Source organism: Pectinophora gossypiella, chromosome 4 (assembly GCF_024362695.1).
Source record: "Pectinophora gossypiella chromosome 4, ilPecGoss1.1, whole genome shotgun sequence".
Lineage (NCBI taxonomy): Eukaryota > Metazoa > Arthropoda > Insecta > Lepidoptera > Gelechiidae > Pectinophora > Pectinophora gossypiella.
This window is the reverse complement of record NC_065407.1, coordinates 14151752-14174872: the sequence shown is the minus strand read 5'-3', so window position 1 is coordinate 14174872 and position 23121 is coordinate 14151752. Positions and strand designations below refer to the sequence as shown.

The window sequence follows — 23121 nt, the reverse complement described above, 5'->3', positions numbered from 1 at the left end:
GGATATGAAAATGACGGATATAACTTAAAATAAAATTAGGCGGTGTCTGCAGGAATCGGGGCCATTGTAGCACTACGTCCTTATAAATTAAATATTACGCCGCATGACATAAATTAATCCGATTTGGACGTAAAAACAACATACAATGGTACATTAATACATTTATAAAAAGACATAAAGCGGCTTATAACTTGTAAGTAAATGTACAACGTGATTTTTAACATTAATTATTAAAGCCAGATACACGGAAACATAATTCATGCTAGTAATTATTAGCCAAAGAGTACAATTTGAAGTTCCGCTAGGACGCAGCCCGGACACTCCATATAAAAATCGTTCTTATCGTGTGCACCTAACCCGTAAGTGTGAGGGAGACAGATAGTCCGCGCTTTTTTATTCCTTAACGACTTAGGCGGTCCGGGTTCGATTCCCGATGGGGACATTGTCGAAATCACTTTGTGAGACTGTCCTTTTGGTAAGGACTTTGCTGGCTTGACTTACCTGATTGTTCGAAAAAGTAAGATGTTTTAATGCTTCAGAGGGCACGTTAAACCGTTGGTCACGGCTATTAGCCGTAAAAACACCTCCATCACCCTCACTAGAGCAGCGTGGTGTAGTATGCTCCATACCCCCTGGGCAGTTTATGTTATGTAAAGTACATTGTAAGGTTTTTTTATATCTCTGATTAAGCCTAGAAGTAATTATGTACCTAAATACAGTTCATAAGTTAATGTTTACATAATCGACATACTGTGCCATGTTGGTCGTCCCGACTAAGCTAATATATTGTTGGCTATCGATTAAACCTAAAATAAACATTCGCGAGATAATCATTCAGCGGTCTAAACGAAGCATAAGCTAGCTTTAGTTTACTAGCTGACTAGCCCAAAGAGCAACTACCCAGCCTACGTTCCTCAAACAAAAAGCATAAATGTTGCTGGGTATTTTTAACTTGAAATAACATATTTTCTCACTGTTCGGGTAGGTATTTAGTTATTTAAAAATATAATGTAAGAAGCATACATAAAAATAATTGTTGCTATAATAATGGCCTCCGTGGTCCAGTAGTTGAGCGTTGGGCTCACGATCCGGAGGTCCCGGCTTCGAATCCCGGTAGGGAAATACTTACAAAAATTACTTTGTGATCCCTAGTTTGGTTAGGACATTACAGGCTGATCACCTGATTGTCCGAAAGCAAGATCCGTGCTTCAGTAGGCACGTTATATTAATGTCCTAACTAAACTAAGGATCACAAAGTGATTTTTGTGATGTGTCCCAACTGGGATTCGAACCCAGGACCTCCGGATCGTGAGCCCAACGCTCAACCACTGGACCATGGAGGCCGTTACCGTTTAAACTCATATAATCTGAGAGAATATATTAATTGTCAAAACAAATAATGAAGCAGAAAGCTTGCGTCTGTATTCGTGTTATGCAGCTATGTATAAAATATTATGTGAAGGCCATGTGGCCTACTGACATACACTTCCTCTCAACTGTACATGATTATATGGGGTATTTTTAGAACGTAACGACTGCTGCTTATACGTATAAACATTTTGTCATACATACTAAAATCATGGCCATGATTATACAGGATGTTAGTGACATCGTACCGAATACTGTGGGGGATGATTCAGACCATGATTTTGAATTGATATCCAGTGGATTTTCAAATCAAATCAAATATACTTCATTGTTGTCAGAAAATTCATGAAAATTTTAGTGTTATTTTTGATTATTTTAAGTTCCATGCGACGGTAATTCTACTTGATAGCAACTCAGAATAATTCTGAATGAATTTAATTAATTGTGAGGAAATTGATTATTACTATACCACAATTATTGAGGTCTGAATCATCCCTCAAAGCTTTCGTTACAATGTCACTTACACCATATATACCTAAAATAAAATATAGCCACAACATAGTGAATAGGAACATAGTGAATTAGTTATTAATTGATCCAAATCTACAGTGCAATTGTCATTAATACTACATTTGCCTCGACTATTATAGACAGCGACACGGTTAACCACCAATCACGTTGGTTTAGCAGAAAGCTCGATTAAACAGAGTACTCATCATCATCAGCCCATTAACGTCCCCACTGCTAGGGCACGGGCCTTCCCTATGAATGGATAGGGAGATCGGGCCTTAAACCATCACGCAGGCCCAGTGCGGATTGATGGTTATTAACGACTGCTAATGCAGCCGGGACCAACGGCTTAACGTGCCTTCCGACGCACGGAGGAGCTCAAGATGATTTTTTTTGTGGTCACCCATCCTATGACCGGCCTTTGCGAAAGTTGCTTAACATCAACAATCGCAGACCGAGCGCGTTAACCGCTGCGCCACCGAGCTCCTCAACCAAACAGGGTACTCAGTTCATCTTAAAATGGATTTCCCACTGACTAGCTTAACTGGGAATAAAGTCGTGTATGATTATTAGAAAAGAAAACGAAAGACGAAAATGAGGAGAGGAGGAGAGGAGGAGAAGGAGAGGAGTTTTTGAAAGAGGAAAGGGAGGCCTTTGCCCAGAAGTGGGATCTTGTAGGCTATATTAGATTATATTAGATTATTAGACCACGCATTAGAAGAATAACTTGCGTGTTACTTTTAATATGAAGTCCTAAAATGGATATGGATATAATCAAATCACTCCATCATTATAGAAAATACATTCGTTGCTTGAAAGATATTGGACCGTAAGGCGTTCTACCGCAAAAATGTACCGCATTTATATTCATTCGACCATACCATAATAGTAGAGCAAATGAAAATAATTTGTTACCACATCTATCATGAAGTTATCCCGTTTTGCGCAGTACGTTGACTACAGTAGTAACGTTTTGTTTTCTGAATTCAATATACACCTCGGTGGTATACAATCTCCTGACATAAGATGTCTACCTAATTCGTACGGATTATTTAATATCGCAGCGCCACTAGCGGTCACTAAGCGAACTAATTTTTCAACGCTGTTGAACAACCCCCCAAACACAAGAGAACTATTTAATATGCACATATTAAATAGTCATCTTGTGTTTGGGGTTGAAAACTATCGAGTAGCATCGAATTTGGAAATCCAATTTACGTTATTATACTTACCGTATCAATAGCGTTATTCCGTTTTTCACCGAGTCCGATTACCTAAGTTAAAGATTATTTTTTTTATACATCTGTCTGCCTGTACGACCTTCTAAACCGCGAAAGAAAAACCAGCCCAATACATATTAGGTACAGTCATGAGCAATATAATATACCCACTTTAGGACTCTGTCGCACTAACATAATATTTGACATTTAGTGAGACTTACAGTTCAATTTGTCAAAAAAGTTAATGTGACATGGTACCAACGTGTACATATTAATGCTCGTGACCGTACGTACTTCCGAAACGCATTTCTCGGAAAAGTGGGTTTCACCACAGACCACGGGATAATCATTTATAATCCAAACGCGAATTCGAAAATTAATTCATCAAACATTTGTTTAGGCCCGTGCTGGGATTCAAACCGGCGACCTCACTGTGAGATTCAAGCCTTCTTCCAACTGGGCTACCACGGCTACTTGTAGCGGAATAATTGTAAAAAACACAAATAACTAGTTGCGTTCCACACATGCGCGGTTTATCTAAATTTTACATAAAGCCGGGAAAAATTCGCTGGTCTCGTGACGTCGCGGCGCAATGCGGCACCCGCAAATATTGTGACAAGAGGAGCCTGAACTGCTCTGTATTGACTGTTAGGTTTGAATCACATCAAGCTCTTTTATACCCTTACTTCCATACAAAATAAAATCACTTATTGTTATGTTTATTTTATTACTTCTCTGAAAAAGGTAGCCCCGTTTGGAAGGACACTTGTCGTTAAATGCTCCATGTCACGGACTTCTGGCAGTTCAATAGTAACCCTGACGCCAGGGTAAAGGTCGGTCAATGACCTTACAACGTACACGAGAGAAGATAAAATGATATAACTCCTATTTAAGTTTTACACGCTTGAAGGCACAATATAGCGTTATTTCTATAATTTCTGGTGTCGCAACAAGCGAAAATGCGTTAATCTTAAACCAAAATACTTGTCACTCAACGGAGGGATTTGTTATTTTGCGCAGAAGATCGATTGCTAAACCCTTAACAAGGGAATGTGACCCTTATTACCCATCTATCTTTATCTGTATATCCGTCCATACAAAATACCAAGTCTATTAATCAAGATGTGACAAGCTATTTACGTTTATTTTGGGAAATAAGTATAAAGAAATACCTACATAGCGAAGTGTGAAATAAGCAATTCATTTCGATATTATATTCGTATAAGTCTTTCGATATAAAGCTTAAGTGTAGCTGCAGATGTATCATAATCCCTGTTTCAACTGCTAAAGTTAAATTTTAAAAAAAGTGAACAGCCAAATTTCTAATAAATTATAATTAAACAACGTTATAAAACACACAGAGATTTGTTGTTCTTTGTTCAAAATAATATGAATTGCCATATTCATTAAATGTGTTTGTATTTAACTTTCACGATTATATCCCAATTGGGGTAGCCAGTCGCAACATCAAGTTAGTACCCATCACACCTCACCGACTTTTTTGTTAGATCGATGTGTATTTTATAAACTTCTTTATTTATAAAAAAAACCTTTTCAAATTAAAAGTTGATTTGCTCTTCATTATTTCTTGTGTTGATATAATTTTATTGAAGATGTTCTTAGGAGTCCACGTACATAAACTCACGTATATTTCCCGCAGGGGTAAGCAGAGACTATAGAATTCCATTTGCTTCGATCCTGACACACTTCTCTTGCTTCCTCCACATTCATCAAAAAACTGAATTCATGTTCTTAGGAGTCTATACTTACACAAGTATTACTGTTACTTATTTTGTATCGTCAGCTGAAGGTTTTGCAACCACCTTTGGTAGATACTAGCATCTTGACAGACTTGAGTGTAAATAAATACTAACACAAGACCTAAGTAATAGAATTTATAACTAAGCCATTTCTGTTTTCGTCTTTCTCTCTTCTCATACATGAAACGCTTGTATTTTGTATATTGCTCCTAGCTGAACTGTTCGCGCCCACCTGGGCATCCTGAGGCTTTTGAGAGTCACAGCGCTCCCCATTTGTCCGGCCAAGTAGTTAATGACATCTAGAGTAAACTTACAAAAAGTCACTTAAAAAAAGGTTATATAATTAATATAAAGGTAGTAGCGTAAAAGGTTTTGCTTTTTTGATGTGAATTATCGTAGATTGTCTCAGTCGATATTCACCACTTTGCCTAAAATATACTATGGTAAGGTCTAATAAAATATATACTGTGTTTTTCGGGAACATTTGCGGTGCCGAACGCGTGTGTTTATTACTATGGTAAACGCATTAGCGTTCAACACCACAACCGAAACATTTTCATTTGCCTCAATAAAAATAAATAAAGTTCGCGATAAACGTAAAATAACAAGTGAACTATAACATTATTTGAATGAAGTCATTGCTTTATTAGAATCTGTAAATAAAAGCGAATGTGGAGAAGCAAGAGAAGTGTGTCAGGATCGAAGCAAATGGAATTCTATAATCTCTGCTTACCCCGGTGGGAAAGAGGCGTGAGTTTATGTATGTATGTATGTAAATAAAAGTGAAAGGTCAGTGACTGACTGACGCACTCATCGCGAGATCTCAGAAACTACAGATTATAGGAGGGTAAAATTTTACATGAAAGTTCATTTTAGGACGTAGGTGCAAATTCAAGGGATTTTTGGAAATTCATCCTCTAAGGAGTTAAAAATTGTATTGAAACTCCTACAGGTTTTAAAATTTCTAGAAAATACTCATTATTTAAAGAAATTGAAACGTGCAAAAGCGTTTGCAGAATCCAATGAAGGTAATAGCTTTTAATGCACACAATACAGGGGGATTATCCAAATGGCAAACGATTATAACAATCGACATTGACAGTGATAAAAATGTATAGGATTGACATATAAATAAATAAAAAATGACACCTTATTGTCAATCCATATACTTACTGTTACAGTCGATTACCATAATTCTTCTTCTTTGCGAGTCGATGGCGATCGATATTAATTTTTTGCTGACCAGTAATTGGCCACGCTTACGGCATTTTCAGTGGCTTCGTGAAGTTTTTATGACTTGGTTAAGGTCCCAGATGAAGTAAAATACATAACTGAGGGAATTCTTCTTCTCTCGTGTGGGTTGAGAGGTGGATTACCGACCTCATCAACTCTGGTGTCGGGGTTACTATTGAGCCGCCAAAGGCCCCTGACATGACTTATGTAACGACTACTTACTTACATCAGTAAGTAGTACCCGGGCGGGACCCACGGCTTAAAGTGCCTTCCGAAGGACGGATCATCTTACTTTCGGACAATCAGGTGATCAGCCTGTAATGTCCTAACTAAACTAGGGATAACAAACTAACAAAATTATACAGGGTGTTAGTGACATCGTAACGAATACTCAGAGGGATGATTCAGACCATGATTCTGAGTTAATATCAAGTGGAATTTTCTGTCGAAAACAACACTCAGAATAATCAGCTGAATCATCCCTCTCAGTATTAGTTACGATGTCATTGACACCCCATACAAGTACATACAGTAGCTATACAAGTAGGTATGGGTGTTAGTGACACTGTAACGAATACTGAAGGGGATGATTCAGACCATGATTCTGAGTCGATATCAAGTGGAATTTCCTGTCGGAGAAGTCATGAAAATTTTAGAGCTTATTTAAATTATTTTCCTTTCCATACTTTTGCGACGGAAAATTCCACTTGATATCAACTCAGAATTATGGCCTGAATCGTCCCTCAAAGTTTTCGTTACGATGTCACTAACACCCTGTATAATAATGTATTACGCACGCAACACGATATCCATACTAATAGTATAAATGGAAAAGTGTATGTATGTGTCTGTCTGTTTGTTTGTCCGTCTTTCACGGCAAAATGGAGCGACGATATGACGTGATATTTGATGTGGAGATATTTGAAGGACCTGTGTATGGGCAATGTCTCCGAAAACGACACGTCCGATAGAGCAAAGTGGAAGAGAAGTACGAAGAAGGCAGACCCCACCATCAGATGGGAATAATAAATGCCAAGGAGAGAGAGAGAGAGATATTTGAAGGAATGGAGAGTGACAAAGGCTACTTCTCTTTATAACCCCTTACTACCCTAAAATGGGGGGGGTAGAAGTTTGTATGGAGCATTTCACAATTGTCAAAGTAGAAAGCTAAAAAATGGTATGCGGACTATTTGTACATAACTAAAAAATATTCGTGTATCATTTTCTTTTTTGGAAATCTGCCTCCAACTCCTTCAAAGAGGGGGTGCCTTTTTAAGTAGGAGATTTTTACAGTTTTCAAGGTAGGAAGCTAAAAACCAGTACACTAGGAAAAACCGTGTTACTCCGAATTTAACGCGAGGCAAGCCGTGGACAAAAGGTAGTAAGTTACCTATAACTCAAAATAAAACCATGTTCATCCCACTCTATTACGGAAATACTTACTAACAAGTATTTCACGGACTTATTCATGGAAATCCTTAAATACATTTGTAAAAAGGGTCGTCTATCTCAGTCATTTGCTATTCTTAGTAAGAAATGAAGATTGTTTGTTGTTGAATGATAATTATTTTAACCTTTCCCAGAAACAACTCAGTGCGAAACTTTTGCATTCCGTAAACATTCTTAGTGTGCAACAGACCTTGGATATATTTCAAAGTTCCTCACATAAGAGGACAAACTCAAACAATTCCAAGAAGTTTCGAGAATAAAACCTGACTCATGTATGTGGTTCGTAAGATAACAAAATTCCTCTGTAACTTCTGAAGGGAGCCAACATACGTCTGACATTAATATCACGGCGAATGTAAACGTCCCGTGGCGTTGCATATATAACTTTCATAACACTTGATGGATTCACCTAAACATACATACATAAATTTTGCACCCTTAAAAGGGGTGGACAGCTGCAAGAAATCCGTAGGTGACTTGCAGCCAGTTTTGATTTAAAGCAAGATCGATATGATAAAGATGAAGGTAGTAATGATACAATCGCTTAGACGACTTTCACGAGAGACTCGAAAAAATAAGCTTTCTATATTTTATTCGCTACCAGCCCAGCATAGAAGCACTCTACCTTACAAGACATGCAAAGCTTTGAAAGCGACTTTAAACCCACTGTTAACAGTCAAACGTTTTCTCTAGACAATTGCTAGTGAGAATGTAGCAGACATGACATGTGAAATTCATGACACGAGAAATGGCTTTAACCAGACGAGGTTTAACAGTATAATACGACTCTTGGTACTGCCTAATACGGTAAGGATTATGGACGTGAGATTTTTGAACGTTCTGAAAATGAAGTAACAACTACATTTTTTCGACATCCTACTTTATTTTGGCATGCCAATCTATTCGTTTGCCTGATAAAGGCTCCTGCAATGCAGGAAAAAGAAAATGAAATAAATTACACGGTCTTTCATTATCATGAAATCCTCTTTAATGCTACTCGCGCGAGCCCCTACTAGTTGCGTTCCATTACATTGTGCATTAAATACATTAAGACGACTCGTATTTTAGAAGAAAAGTAATCCACAGTAAGTTTTATTCTTTCAGTGACAATTGTGAAATAAATAGCTAAGAACTTAATGTACTGTACAATTCTGTCTTGAAATCTTGATACTTTGTACAGGATTCACGTTTTATTCTATAATTCCTTTGTTGTAAACAATCTGAGTAAGATTCATTAAGAAATCTTCAGTATTTTTTGGTTTTGTTTGTAATCCAAAGGAAGCTTTATAATATTTATCCTATAGGTGTTAATATTTTCTGTAGATAGATGTATCTCGTTGCATATTGCTATTACGAAGATCTTCTTTCTTTTGTCAAAGCATTTTGTAGTTATTCCAAGCATATTCTTTATATTCGAGATCGCCTAAGAAAGGTTATTTCTCGGAATTTCCGAAGGAGCACTTTGAGATGGGTTTAAAACGTTATAGTCTCGGATCTGTTATGGAACTAAAAGGTTTGCTGTTTCCTACATAATGCGTTGGAGGGTTGGAATTAACAAAGAAGCCGGAAGTACAATTAACATTAAATGTTGCGGATGTCCATGTAAATATTGGGACGTCGACCTCTGGGTGTGTTTGAGTTGTCCAAGTTTTAGACAGCCCCAATTCTACAGTTCGTCACTTAATCATTGTAACTCGGCGGGCAATTAAAGCGAAACTTAGACCGTATTTACCCGGAGTTTTAATCTGGGAAGTTTGGACAGAATGAGAATAAACGGGTAGAGGCCAGACAAATTTTGTTATATCAGATTTAGTTTGTTTAGGAGTTTTCGAGACAGCTGCGGATGAAGCTGTGAATTTGAAATCAAATTAAAGTTTATGAAGTACTTATATTTAAGTAGCCTTACTTAAATTATTTTCTTTACTGTCGATGCAGTAATCTTATTTATACACCTATTTTTATTTTTCGTCGAATATTGATAACTCGATAAGATTGATGAAATAAATTCCTTCCCCATTATAATGAACTCTCTTTTTTTTAAACGTCCGCTATTACCTAATCAAATGAAATTATAATCTCATCCTATAGATATTTTATAGTCAATTCTTCATTTATATACGTTTGATCTGTGAGATGATGACCATGAAATTATAATAGCGTTGCTTCATAATTAGACGCTGTACGTGAATGGTCTTTGACTAATGAGAATATTATGGATTGTAATGAATAGAAGATCGTGGCGCTTCGTACCTCCCCTGCTATAAATTACGCGAACTTATCTAATTACGAGCAACTTGAGTCCTTCAAGATGACCTCAATCCCTCATAATATTCTCCTAAACTCATTCAAATTATTATAATTGAATTAAATATATTATGATCACGTCGGGATGCGCCCGCAATTTTGGGCTGGAACTAAACTTTGGAGTCGGAAAGGACTTGTTTGCATAATTGGACTGAAGTTGTACGCTTCTTGAATTCTCTGTGAAGTGAACACTCCTGTAAATTTTATTATAAAGTTGTGCTTGGGCCACACTGGAGCCGATCTCGTACAGGCTTCCCATTGAGGTAACGTTCGAGGAGTTCAGAATCTGTATTCACCGCAAACCAGGGCTTTGTAACTTTAGCATAAACCTCACTGAATGCGGTTAGGTATCCTACAATACTTGATTCATGACCTGTATGAGTCTCGTTTACATTACATTGATTTGTTTCTTCGTTGTAGATGTGTTGTTTTCTTTGTGGATAGACATGAATAACAAACGGTCTCATCCTTTTATCTCCAGTATCTAATGTGAAATCATAATTCTGTGTTACGAACCTTATTGTATTTTTTTCTCCCTGTTGTAATAACAAAATGGGATTCTACTTTACAACTTGCGCCTTCTGGAGTTATTCGCACAGAAGCGGCGAGGGAAATTCTCCTTATTTCCGCAAAGTAATGTCTGATTCAATATAGCAAATGTCTGCCCACATAAACCGCCCTTCGTAAAGTATGTACCTAATTATTTCCTTTTCCTCCTGGAATCAAAGCAGATGATCCGTAAATATTTTCTTTTTTACTATCACTATTAGTATTTTGTTGGTATTTGTTATTTGCTTGAATAGATAGTGATACTTTCACGTTGTGGTCTCGTTCACGCTTGGCGTATATCCGGGGGCACGGGAGTGCCCTCGCCAAGACGAGCAAAGCGCAAGGACAGGCCCTATCTTTTCTCGAAACGTTTCGGCGATTTTTGTTGGGTTTATAGTAGTTACTAATATAATTATTCTTCTGTTTTTCATAGATTAGAGAAGTCTGCAATTTGTATTTGTTTTTTAATGTTTCAAATATAAGCTAATATAAACTATTTTGGTGATATTTCGTCCCCATGTAGTTAAAACCACAAAATTAATTATAAATAAAAAAATAATTAAAAAAACATAAGCTTCAAAAAACATAAAAACATGCTTCTAAGCTGTTCTGGGAGCATATAAAAAACATAGAACACGTTCAGCTGCTTCTCTTCCCGGGCATGTCGTAAAAACCGACAGAGGGATTGTGTCCTCTAACATGATGGACTAATGTTATGGGCGATAGGCTGATCCCTTATCACCATAAGGTTCATCATATCCATCTTTGGAATTCGTATCAACAGTGGCTGCAAGTTGTCTTTGATTACTTGTGGCTCTGCCCACCCCATTAGGGATTACGGGCGTGAGTTTATGTATGTGTATGTATGTAAAAAAACATATATTGAAATAATAATAAAATAATTATTAATAAATTATATCCATCTTGGAACGAAAAACGAAATCCAAAATTAGCTGGAAGAAATCCCAATTAGGGATAAGCTCGCCTATGTTTTATGTTAAGATAAATATTGTGTGTAATTCTTTGTATTTTACAGCAATAAAGAGAAAAATATATAAAAAAAACCAAATCAGGTGGGTGCAGGTTGTCTTTATGAAGACTCGTGGCTCTATATGGTAATAAATTGAACATGTATATTTATAAGTATATCCGCTTCCGCGTATTGTATCGTATAAACCCTGTAAGTACCTCGTTTATGTCATTAAATTTAACCCTGAACATTTGAGTGTTTCTGGTGAAGGATATTTAAGGAATGTTTTTTATCAAAAGAGTATATTTTTTATCAGCATTTCCTGTTTTTGATGCGCAATAATGAACAGAAAAATAAATAATTCATTTGGGGAAAACATTATATTTTTTCTACACTAGATAATATTTAGGTACATTGGTCGATTTTTCACTGTTCTAGTCTATTAAGGTTCTACTAGTAGGCAACTAGTTATTATATCAGCTGTGGCGAGATCCATTACCCCGACCAATCAAAGTCCACTCGTAAGCCTATTACAAACGGATCATTCGGTATCATTGGCAGTAATATCGTTAGTACATGCTAAATTTAGTTGGGTTAACATTAATATACCTACACTTTTCTGGGTTCCAATAAAGGTTGCATATTCGTGTGTTTTGATAACTCTTAGCTTTCACTGTTCGTTTATTTCTTTATGTTAGTAAATCAACTAAGTCACCTAATAAAATCCATAATTTACATCACGTCTTTTAGTTATTCAAGTTTTTGAATGATCGCGCATCTTATTTTACTGACCATACTTCCTTAAATTGGAAGAAAAAAATGAAAGAAATTGCTGCCGAGCAAGGCCGCCTATTATAATGCTATCCTCTTTGTGTAGGTATATTAAAATTGTTTTATGTGCAAGATAAAATATTTCATTTGATTTGATTATGGCTTAAATTTTCAAATCGTCGATTCCGAAATCAAGTCATAGATACCTACCTGTATTTCCCATATAAACCTCGCAACAATTAGTAGAAGCGACGAAATCCATTATCTGGGCCAATCAAACCGACTATATCGTGGCAAATGGATCATTCGGCCCCTGCATCACCCCCATTGTGGTCGATGCAAAGCTAACGTACATGGAGTTGTATGCACAATCTACCCGTATTATTGATCTAAAGTGCCTTTGCAATGCAATGCACTGGTGCACAATGGGAGGCCAAATATGTGCGATGTTTCATTTGGATACAACAAGCAGATAGTTGCAGCAAATATAAATTTTAATAAAATCGAAACACTTCCGAATTGTTGTTAAACAAACACGAGATTCATTTAATATTTGAATTTGGAACTTTAACATTAAAAATTAAAAACCTTATACTCACTATAGGTTTCTTTGGCATTTGTTTCGTATTCCTTATTCAAAATTTAAGACCTAAGCTCTTGTCGATGGATCTCTTGCAAGATTTTGTCGATTATATACGAGTGCATTGACCTCCTTTTGACGAGATACCGGTTTTATTCTAAATATTTTATTATATTTTTTGATTTGTATTATTGTTTTCCGATTTTTTAATGATAATTGTGTAATTTGTAACCGTAATCCTAATCAGATGTGAAGATGGAACACCAAGAGTAGTAATTAGTATGGAATTCGTCATCATAATATATTTGCTCGCTGATTTATGCTGAAAAGACATACAGATTCTAGAGACGCACTCGCTGCCATACATAACATTTGTACGCGCTGTCAGAACTCTCAGTTTTGCATAGATATATAGTCGCTTTCAAAGAAAAGATAAGGTTGATTTTCTTTAATGTTGTAAACTTCTGATGACCTGTTGAAAAGATTCAAAAGATTATAACTGTACTGTAATTATGATTTCAAATAAAATAAAAAAAAAACATACAGCGCGTGTGATGCACTCAGTACTCTTGACCTGGCTTTCTTTAAATCATCCTGAAATTGATCACCGAAGGTTCCTGTAGGCCTTCCTCTTCCGACTCTGCCCTACATCCATCAATTATATAATGAATACAGATTATAGCAATTATTTTCTAAAAATATACCTATTAGGCAAGCAAGGAAAAGTCAGAGTTAATAAAGGTAATCGTTTTTCTTACTTAGTTACTCTTTCGTAGCTAAAATTTGCTCTTTTTACACGAATAGCTACTTTTTGGCCGTTGTACAAATCCAGCCTAATCCGGACTATGCCGTAACTAGGGCTGATACGTATAATTCAGTTGGTACTAAATCTGTAAACTTATTTTTACTTTATTGCATCAAAGAATGTTATGATTTGAAATAAGTCATGAATTATATTATTCATATAGACGTATATTTTTTGTTTACCTGATATATAACAAAATATTTGGAAATTTTAATAATGGTGTGCCTCTTAATAAATTTAAAATTAATTGTTTACGTCGTCTGTTACTTCATTTGCAGTCCAGAATTCTAAAAATACCTGGTTAATACTACCGCTATCAGACACTTGTCTGGCAGGTAGGCTACCAGACAGTGGTCAAGCGAACCTTGACAATCCTTACCATTATGCACAGCCCTAACTTTAGCTCCTTGGTAAAGTTTTTTTTTCTATATCAACCAGAGTTTTTGTTAGACGTCGACTGAAAATGTCATCAGATTTGGAAGGATTTTTTGATGTTGGGCCGGGATATGCTCAAAGATAATACCATTTATATAAGTCGAAAGAAACGTCAGCCTTATGAGAAAATTATTCACTGTCACACGAGTTAATTAGTTTCTTAACGAGAATTATCTGCCACTATGTTTTTTATTCATGTATAACATAATGTTTAAACATAACATATTAACACAACGGTCCCGATTTCTGCACATACTAGCTAATTTTATCTCAAGTTATACCTGTCATTGTCTTATCCACCGAAAACGAAAGGGATAAATGATTGACAACTGTTAATTTTGAAACGAATAAAATAGGCTTCTCACTCATTATGCAATCTGTTTGACGTGTGCTGTCAACTTCATTCTCTCAAGTTATTGGCCAATATAAAATTTTGGAAGGGTTATTTAAACTTCTGCCTAAAAGTGACATGTGATCCATAAATTTTATGCTTGTCGATTACCCGTCTCTTTCCTTTTAGGCGGATAAGAAAATGACAGGGATGACTTAAAATAAAATTAGATGGTGTGTATTGGAATCAGCACCATTATAACTTACCAGATTTATTGCACCACAGTAAATTCAGAATGACAAAACAAAAGAGAAATGGAAAAGCACAATAGGCTGCCTTTAGACAGATTTCGAACACAGGGTGGCCGTAGTAGATATAACTTATCCAGGTGGGGTTTTCTGAGCGGAACGGACTGAGCTGCGAGTGTAGAGAGCCACAGGCTATGGCTTACCTGGCGTCCTGCCCTGTACGCTGGAGGAGCGTATGAATGCTGCTAAACATGTTGTCCGGGTGGCAAAACACTGGGCTTTTTCTTATTCTATCGTGTGGGTTGTGAGGTGGAGTACCAACCTCATCAACCCTGGTGTCAGGGTTACTATCGAGCCGCCAAAAGCCCCTGACATGGCCTATGTAACGGCCACGTACTTACATCAGCAAGTAGTAATCGGGACCAACGGCCTAACGTGCCTTCCGAAGCACGGATCATCTTACTTTCGGACATTCAGGCGATCAATCTATAATGTCCTAACCGAACTGGGGACCGCAAAGTAATTTTATGTCCCCACCGGGAATAGAACCCAAGACCTCCGGATCGTGAGACCAACGCTCAACCACTGGACCACGGAGGCCGTTACACTGGGTTGAAAAAATCCAAATGCCATCCAACCGATAAGAAGGTAGTCGGCCTTGTTGGCTAGGTATTGGTGGGTAGGGTGCTCACGCCTATTTCCCACCGGGGTAAGCAGAGACTATAGAATTCCATTTGCTTCGATCCTGACACACTTCTCTTGCTTCCTCCACATTCATCAATCGCTTCATACACGCACGCCGGTTCAGAGTAGTAGTTCGGTAGGGTGCTATTTTAACTTTACGTCCCACTGAGCGGCACAGACTTCTCTTCGACAAACTGAAGGGGGCGGGGGAGGGGGGGGGTATGGAGAATACTTCACCACGCTCTGTCGATGCGGATTGATGAACATTTAACATAACATAATTACCACACCCATATCCCGGAAGGCGTAGGTAGAAGTGTACACCCACTCCTTGTCAGCTATGTGTAAGTCCTATATAATAGGAGTGAGACCGTTGCCATTAATCGGGCACGGGTCCTGGAAATCACGTGATATCAATTACCTATGCGCAGTACACACACATACACACACACACCCACACACACACACGCATACACACAAGAACACTTATTTTTATTTATTTTATTACCTATAGTTTTATTTTAATACCGTATTGTTGTCACCACTATTAATTTAGTTAATAAGTACATATATTGAGAAGGCACTGTCTCCCAAAATACAGGTTCGCCTAGTTTGGGAGACAGGGTTTCAACGAGAACTGTAACTGAGCTTTTCAATAAACATTATTATTATATTAATATTACCTATGACCCAGACATGAATTCAAACTCGTAAATTCGAATTCAGTGGGTTAGAGCCCGGTTTATAAGATACGTAGGTATAATAGTTAATATATAAGGGTGGACTTCACAACAAAGTGAACTACATCTGGGGGCACGGTAGTGGCTCGCCAAAACGAGCAAAGCCAAGTGCAAGGGCAGGGCACAACCTACCTTTTCTCGAAACGTTTCGTTGATTTTATGATCCCTCATAACTCAGGTTTGGATTATACCGATTATAACGTTTCACGTCAGTTACAATAAGTCAGTTACAACGGGCTCTGTGGTCCAGTGGTTGAGCGTTGGACTCACGATCCGGAGGCCCCGGGTTCGAATCCCGGTGGGGACATATATCACAAAATTCACTTTGTGATCCCTAGTTTGGTTAGGACATTACAGGCTGATCACCTGATTGTCCGAAAGTAAGATGATCCGTGCTTCGGAAGGCACGTTAAGCCGTTGGTCCCGGTTACTACTTACTGATGTAAGTAAGTAGTCGTTACATGAGCCATGTCAGGGGCCTTTGGCGGCTCAATAGTAACCCTGACACCAGGGTTGATGAGGCTAGTATTCCACCTCACAACCCACACGATAAGAAGAAGAAGTTACAATAAGCCTAAGGTAACAAATTGATTGACTGTTCATTGCTTTTTTATTATATAGTTCTTATAGCAACGAAACAGGCTAGCCCCACAATTTGCCTAACGTGTAGAGTTTGTGAACTTAGTGATTGTATAGTTAGGGCGTGTAGAGTTGGAAGCTTGGCTCTGCATGAGATCTGATAACTTTTGACAATGATTGATATGATCTCGTCTTGGCAACATTTTACATGAAAATGTTTTTGGTGGGTACGTATGAGTTCCGTATCCCAAAATGGTGTACTTATACCTACTTAAGTACCCACCCATTCTATTGAGCCACAAATTCCTTCCAAGCATGAAAATTTTGATGAACCATATTATATGTTCTATTATGTCAGGGATCATAAAGAGCATGAAACTTTGTTTGTTGGTTATTATTTACATCCTTCTAAGATGTATTTTTATTTTTTTCCTTGGATGACATTCGTTTTTAGAAACGTTACTGTCTGTTTCTCTGTCCTTTCGAATAAATTCGAATTATGAAATGAAAAAATAAATGAAATAAAAACATAATCTATTACTGAGTAAAGAAAAAATTCAAACTGACAAAAATATTTTCTTTTGTCTATTTAACTTATTTATTAGTTTGAAAGAAGAAAAACGTACATAATAATAAATCACATTGACATTTTATTACGTTTTCTGTGACGTCACAATGTGTTTTTCCATAGAAATATCACAGTGATTTCATGTTTTGAAATTTAGTAACAAGTAACTGATTTGAATAGTTGGAAACTGGCCTATTTACGTCATCAATCTATGCCTATCTCGTTTGATGTCCTGTACATGGATGTCTCAACACGTCCGCTTCACGGTTCGTCTTGTGATTTCCCAGTGAAACCAGCCGAGAAATTGTACGTCGCCTTCCTCTAGTGATGACGATACAGACATAGACGTAACCACTTGCCCAATCATGCTTATCTGGCCAAATTGTAATAGAGTTATTCGGTGCCTCGTTTAGATACGGCGTGTTGTAAGGGTCGTTGAGCGGCGCGCGGTAAATTTAAACAAATGACGATGTATAAGATCGTTCACGCATAAACGAGATCATCAGAGTCCACTACTATGCAAAGGTTTTAACACTTAAAAACAATGGTCAAAATCGAATTTTGAATTGGTTCGAACCCCGGTACGGGACTTGCACCAATGAGTTATTAATCTATCTTAAGTGCAGTTTTCACTAACAAAGTTGGCTTGACCATTATAGATGGCAATACGGCTGACCACCTATCACGTTAGTGTAACCAAAAGCTCAGTGAGGTGTGGGTATTTAGCTATCTTTTGATGCGTTGTCTCTGACTACCCCGATTGTGGTATAGTCGTGAGGTTATATTATGTTACATCTGTAAGACTAGTGATTTTTAGTGAAAAGGCCTTTTTTAAACACTTTAGTTTCAGTTTTTTAAACGGCCTGTAAATACTCCTATACCTATGTGCAGTAAAGTGTTATTATGTCATTGCGCTTGTTGTGCTACTAATTTCCCAATTCCTTTGCCCGCAGTTACGACACGAGAGTCCCAGGGCCGACTGCACATTGGTCCGATGAAGCGTTCGGGGAGCGCTCTCGATGGCTGGACTATCCTTCTCCGTCGCTCCACATACGAGACGTCCAGTCGCGCGACAGAGCGACGTACAGATGTCGCGTCGATTACCAAGTCTCACCCACTAGAAATTATAGAATCGCGCTCGATGTTATTGGTAAGTGAACAAATATTATGTCATTGACAAGCATGCTACCTTTGTGCTTGGACAGATTCTGGATTCAGCAGATGCTGAATTCGACAGATTAGTGGATTAGGCAGATTCTTGAATTCGACGGATTTAACAGACACGCACATCTCACATTCCCGGGAAATGAATTATGAAGGTACTTATTATAGAAATTCAAAAATAGAACTTACTCAAAATACTTTGTTTTAAAGGGTATAGCGGGGTAAGGAAGACGAAATGGCCCCCACGGCCCATGACGGAATTATCATTTGTACTGGTATTGGCACTCTAAAAGAATACGAAATGTAAGGTCGTTGACCCCTGACCTTGACCTGTCTTTGAGATATTCGAGAAAGTTCGTACTCGCGCCGAGTTTTTTCAATTTTTTTTCCGAAAAACTATAAAAGCTAGAGGAAGAGATTTTGCCCAGAATACGATTTTCCCAAGTCGATTTTCATATGTCGCAAGTGTAATAATTATATTACTTAGCTCATGCGAGATATCTATCTCGCATTTTGCGTCCTGCTGAAATTCTGTCGAAAATATTTTCAAATGATGCAATCAATGTTGTAATAAATGAAAATAGTGATGATGATGATTAAAATTATGTTTAACATGTAATTATAATAATTAATCTAAAAACGACCTCTTTAATTAGTTCTTACCAGCCGTACGCACACTAAGTAAATTCATAATTACTCAAGAAGCGCCTTTTTGATTTAAATCAGTTTTTGTGTGGTGTAGGTATATAAATCAAAGAGTATTATATTTTTTTTTTTGGCGCGGTAGACATAATAGAACAGTACTAAAAAAATATATTTATATTTTATTTAATTATTTTGCACAGTTGTCATTTCACCAGAACTCTGAAAAAAATACAGAATATTTTTCAAAGTATCCCTAATTATACGCAATTGGTCCCATCCTTCTAGCTTTTATAGTTTTTCGAAAAAAAAATTTGAAAAAACTCGGCGCGCGTACGAACTTTCTCGAATATCTCAAAGACAGGTCAAGGTCAGGGGTCAACGACCTTACATTTCGTATTCTTTTAGAGTGCCAATATCAGTACAAATGATAATTCCGTCATGGGCCGTGGGGGCCATTTCGTCTTCCTTACCTCGCTATACCCTTTACAGAGGTACTAATCTAGCCAGACAAAATAGTCGACTTGTTTAAATTGGATAGGTACTATTTTTGCTGTTTCTTTAACTTGATATCTGAGAAGTAAATTATTTATTTCTTCATTCATTTATTATTTACAACAGACTACTGCACATGGCGTTATATATATATATATATATATATTATACCATTAATCTGACATTTATATTACATAATTATGACTTAAATTAATTCATAATTCTGACGATGCGGAATGATTCTGGTCTACTTACAGAATAACATGGTCTTATACTGGGTGTTAGTGACATCGTAACGAATACTGAGGGGGTTGATTCAGACCATGATTCTAAGTTAAAATCAAGTGGAATTTTCCGTCGCAAAATTCATGTTTTTTTTTAGTTTTTTTAAAATATTTTCAATTCTATACTTTTGCGATGGAAAATTCCACTTGATATTAACTCAGAATAATCAGATGAATCATCCCTCTCAGTATTCGTTACGATGACACTTACACCCCGTACAAGTACATACGGTAGCCATATAAGTAGGTATGGGTGTTAGTGACACCGTAACGAATAATACTGAGGGGGATGGTTCAGACCATGATTCTGAGTTGATATCAAGTGGAATTTCGTGTCAAAAAATTCATGAAAATTTTCCTTTTCTTTTTAATTATTTTCCAATCCATACTTTTGCGACGGAAATTTCTACTTGATATCAACTCAGAATCATGGCCTGAACCACCCCTCAAAGTTTTCGTTACGATGTCACTAACACCCTGTATAATTATTAGGTACGTATTAACTTCAGTAAATAACGAGGACCAACGGGTACAAGCTTTCATTATGACCTATAAGCACTATGTCACATTAACTTTTCAGTCAAATTGAACTAAATATCTCACTAAATGTCAAATATGTTAGTACGACAGGGTTCCAAATTTGGTACCCGATATTATATTGCACATGACTGCATGCATGATAGACGTAGAACATCGTCTGTAACGAGAGATAACTCCAACAATATTACACGTACCTACGAAATTTGACAGGCAAAGTAGGCAACTGAGTATTAGACACGTTTCTATATAGTTGCAGGACTTCACTAACAACTTTGTTGACTACAGAATTTCGTGGCCTACTTGGTACTGGCAGTTGAAAACGATGAACAATTTTAAGTACATTAGAGCGACTTAAAATCTGTGATCGGGTGTTTTGAACGTGAAGTTCGCTGGATGACTAATATAATATGCATTATAAAACAAACCCCGCCATCTTCACCACCAATAAGATTGTGTTTAAACGCAAATGTAGGTAGGTATAATATAATGAAATTACATGATGTTAGGTAGTAACATCGTAACAGAAACTTTAAAGTATGATTCAGACCATGATTCTGAGTTAATATCAAGTGGAATTTTCCATCGCAAAAGTAATGAAGTGGAAATAATTTAAAAAAACATGAATTTTGCTACGGAAAATTCGCCTTGATATAAACTCAGAATCATGGTCTGAATCATCCTGCTTAGTATTCGTTACGATGTCGCTAACGGCCTGTACATTATAAAACAAAAACACATTTCTACACTGAACTTTCAACATACTATGATTAATTTACGAAACTTTGGGTAAATAGTGCAAGAGAAGTTGTTAAATGTTATCGTATCCCACATTACGTAACCCATTATTTCCTGGAAGGAAGATACCGTTACGCGCCAAAATATCAATTAAGTTTCTGAGAACATTAATATAATCCGCGCGTGTAAACTATTATCTATACATATAACATAACTGCACGATTATATTCCAAATGTGGGTCTTTTCAGACTACGTTACTAAAAAAAAAAAAGATGGTGTTGTCAAAAATTGCCTTCGTTAAACCTTCTAATTTCATGGATACATACAGGGTGTTAGTGACATCGTAACGAAAACTTTGAGGGGTGATTGAGGCCATGATTGTGAGTGAATATCAAGTGGAATTTTCCGTCGCAAAAGTATGGAACTGAAAATAATTTAAGAAACACAAAAATTTTCATGAATATTCAGACTGAAAATTCCACTTGATATCAACTCAGAATCATGGTCTGAATCATCCCTCTCAGTATTCGTTACGGTGTCACTAACACCCATATCTACTTGTATGGCTACCGTATGAACTTGTGCGGGGTATAAGTGACATCGTAACGAATACTAAGGGGGATGAGTCAGCTGATTATTCTGAGTTAATATCAAGTGGAATTTTCCATCACAAAAGTATAGAATTGAAAATAATTTAATTAAAAAAAAAATGAATTTTGCGACGAAAAATTCCACTTGATATTAACTCAGAATCATGGTCTGAATCATCCCCCTCAGTATTCGTTACGATGTCACTAACACCCTGTATATGCATCTTTTGTCTTTGTTTTTGGGTATAAATGATGACAATTTTTATTACAGCCACGCACAACACATCTTCCAACAATTATTATTCTGATCAAAATAAAGAGAAGCAACATAATAATGTCATCCAAATATCAAACATCAATTATTTTTATATTATGCTTCTGCCATTTGCATAAAATTATGTACCCGTAATGGGAAAATAATGAGTGAACAGGTAATTATCACGTTAAATCTGGATAGTGCCGTCTATATTATTTTTGGGGAAAGTCCCTCATTGGACTAATGCTCTAATATTGCCTGTCTACACCCTATCGCAAGTAATACTGAGTTTACTTCAGCGAGCTTTTTATTGAGCTTCGATTGATTGAAGGGAGGCCTGTGCCCAGCAGTTGGATGTAAATAGGCTGTTTATATTTTTTGTTTTATATAAAACCAAATCAGTACTTTGGTTTCAAAAATTTCGATAGATGTTGTTTCCTAACCTGTATTGGGTTGGTATTGGTGGTAAGATAGGCAGACGCTTCTGTAAAAAAAACCGGACCTGTCAAATCTTCAGGTTAGGTGAGGTTAGCGGATAAGCGGACCCTGTGAAAAACGGGATAACGCTAGGGAGATGAGGAGATGTTGTTTCCTAAACTTAGACACTTTATGGTTTTGATAAGTGAATACTATGGAAAATAGATATATCTATAGTATATTTATTGAAATATAATGAATGAGCTGAATATCAACATGACTGGCTTCATAAAGTAAATAGTTATTTAAATTAACACTTTAAAATATTTAAAGAGAAACAGTTTGAAATCAAAATTAGAAAAATTCGTTACTGCAATAAAAGTAAAATAACTGTAAATGACATAATATCACCATCGAAAATGATTATTAACTTTACCGTTTCGTTTTATTGCTTCTAAAAGCCATTAGTATGATTGTGATGAATAAATAAAGTTATTACTACCAGCAAACTTTGTATCGACGTTCGTTATCGACATACTTTATATAGGTTACCAAATACGTTCATATTCCCACGTTGGTAAGCCCAACTGGGCACCCTCGGGCCGGTTGTGTTAAATTTTGTACGGAATGGGAGCCCTCAGCGCTCCTCATTTGTCCGGCCAAGTAGTTAATGCCATCTGCGGCAAATGTACAATAAGACACGTAAAAAATTTTTGGTAAGAATATAAAGTAAAATTTATATAAATTTTGAATTTCTTTAAAAATAACGCAACTGAGACTTATCATATAGCTTATAAAAAAAAATAACAAAAAAAATATTCCGAGGAATGCCGTCTACCAAACTAGCACAGTTAACCCCAGACACGGTACACTGAAAATAAAGCAAATTAAAT

At 36.7% G+C, this 23121-nt stretch overlaps 1 protein-coding gene across 3 annotated transcripts in view; it reads left to right on the top strand.

The window, feature by feature from the left end:
• Positions 1-23121, top strand: part of LOC126382348 (nephrin-like) — a 224364-nt gene that overhangs the window by 114223 nt on the left and 87020 nt on the right. For all 3 annotated transcript variants that reach the window (XM_050032156.1, XM_050032157.1, XM_050032155.1), the window contains exon 4: positions 18058-18254. In XM_050032156.1, the coding sequence (XP_049888113.1) occupies positions 18058-18254 (197 nt within the window). The remainder of the gene's footprint in view (positions 1-18057; positions 18255-23121) is intronic.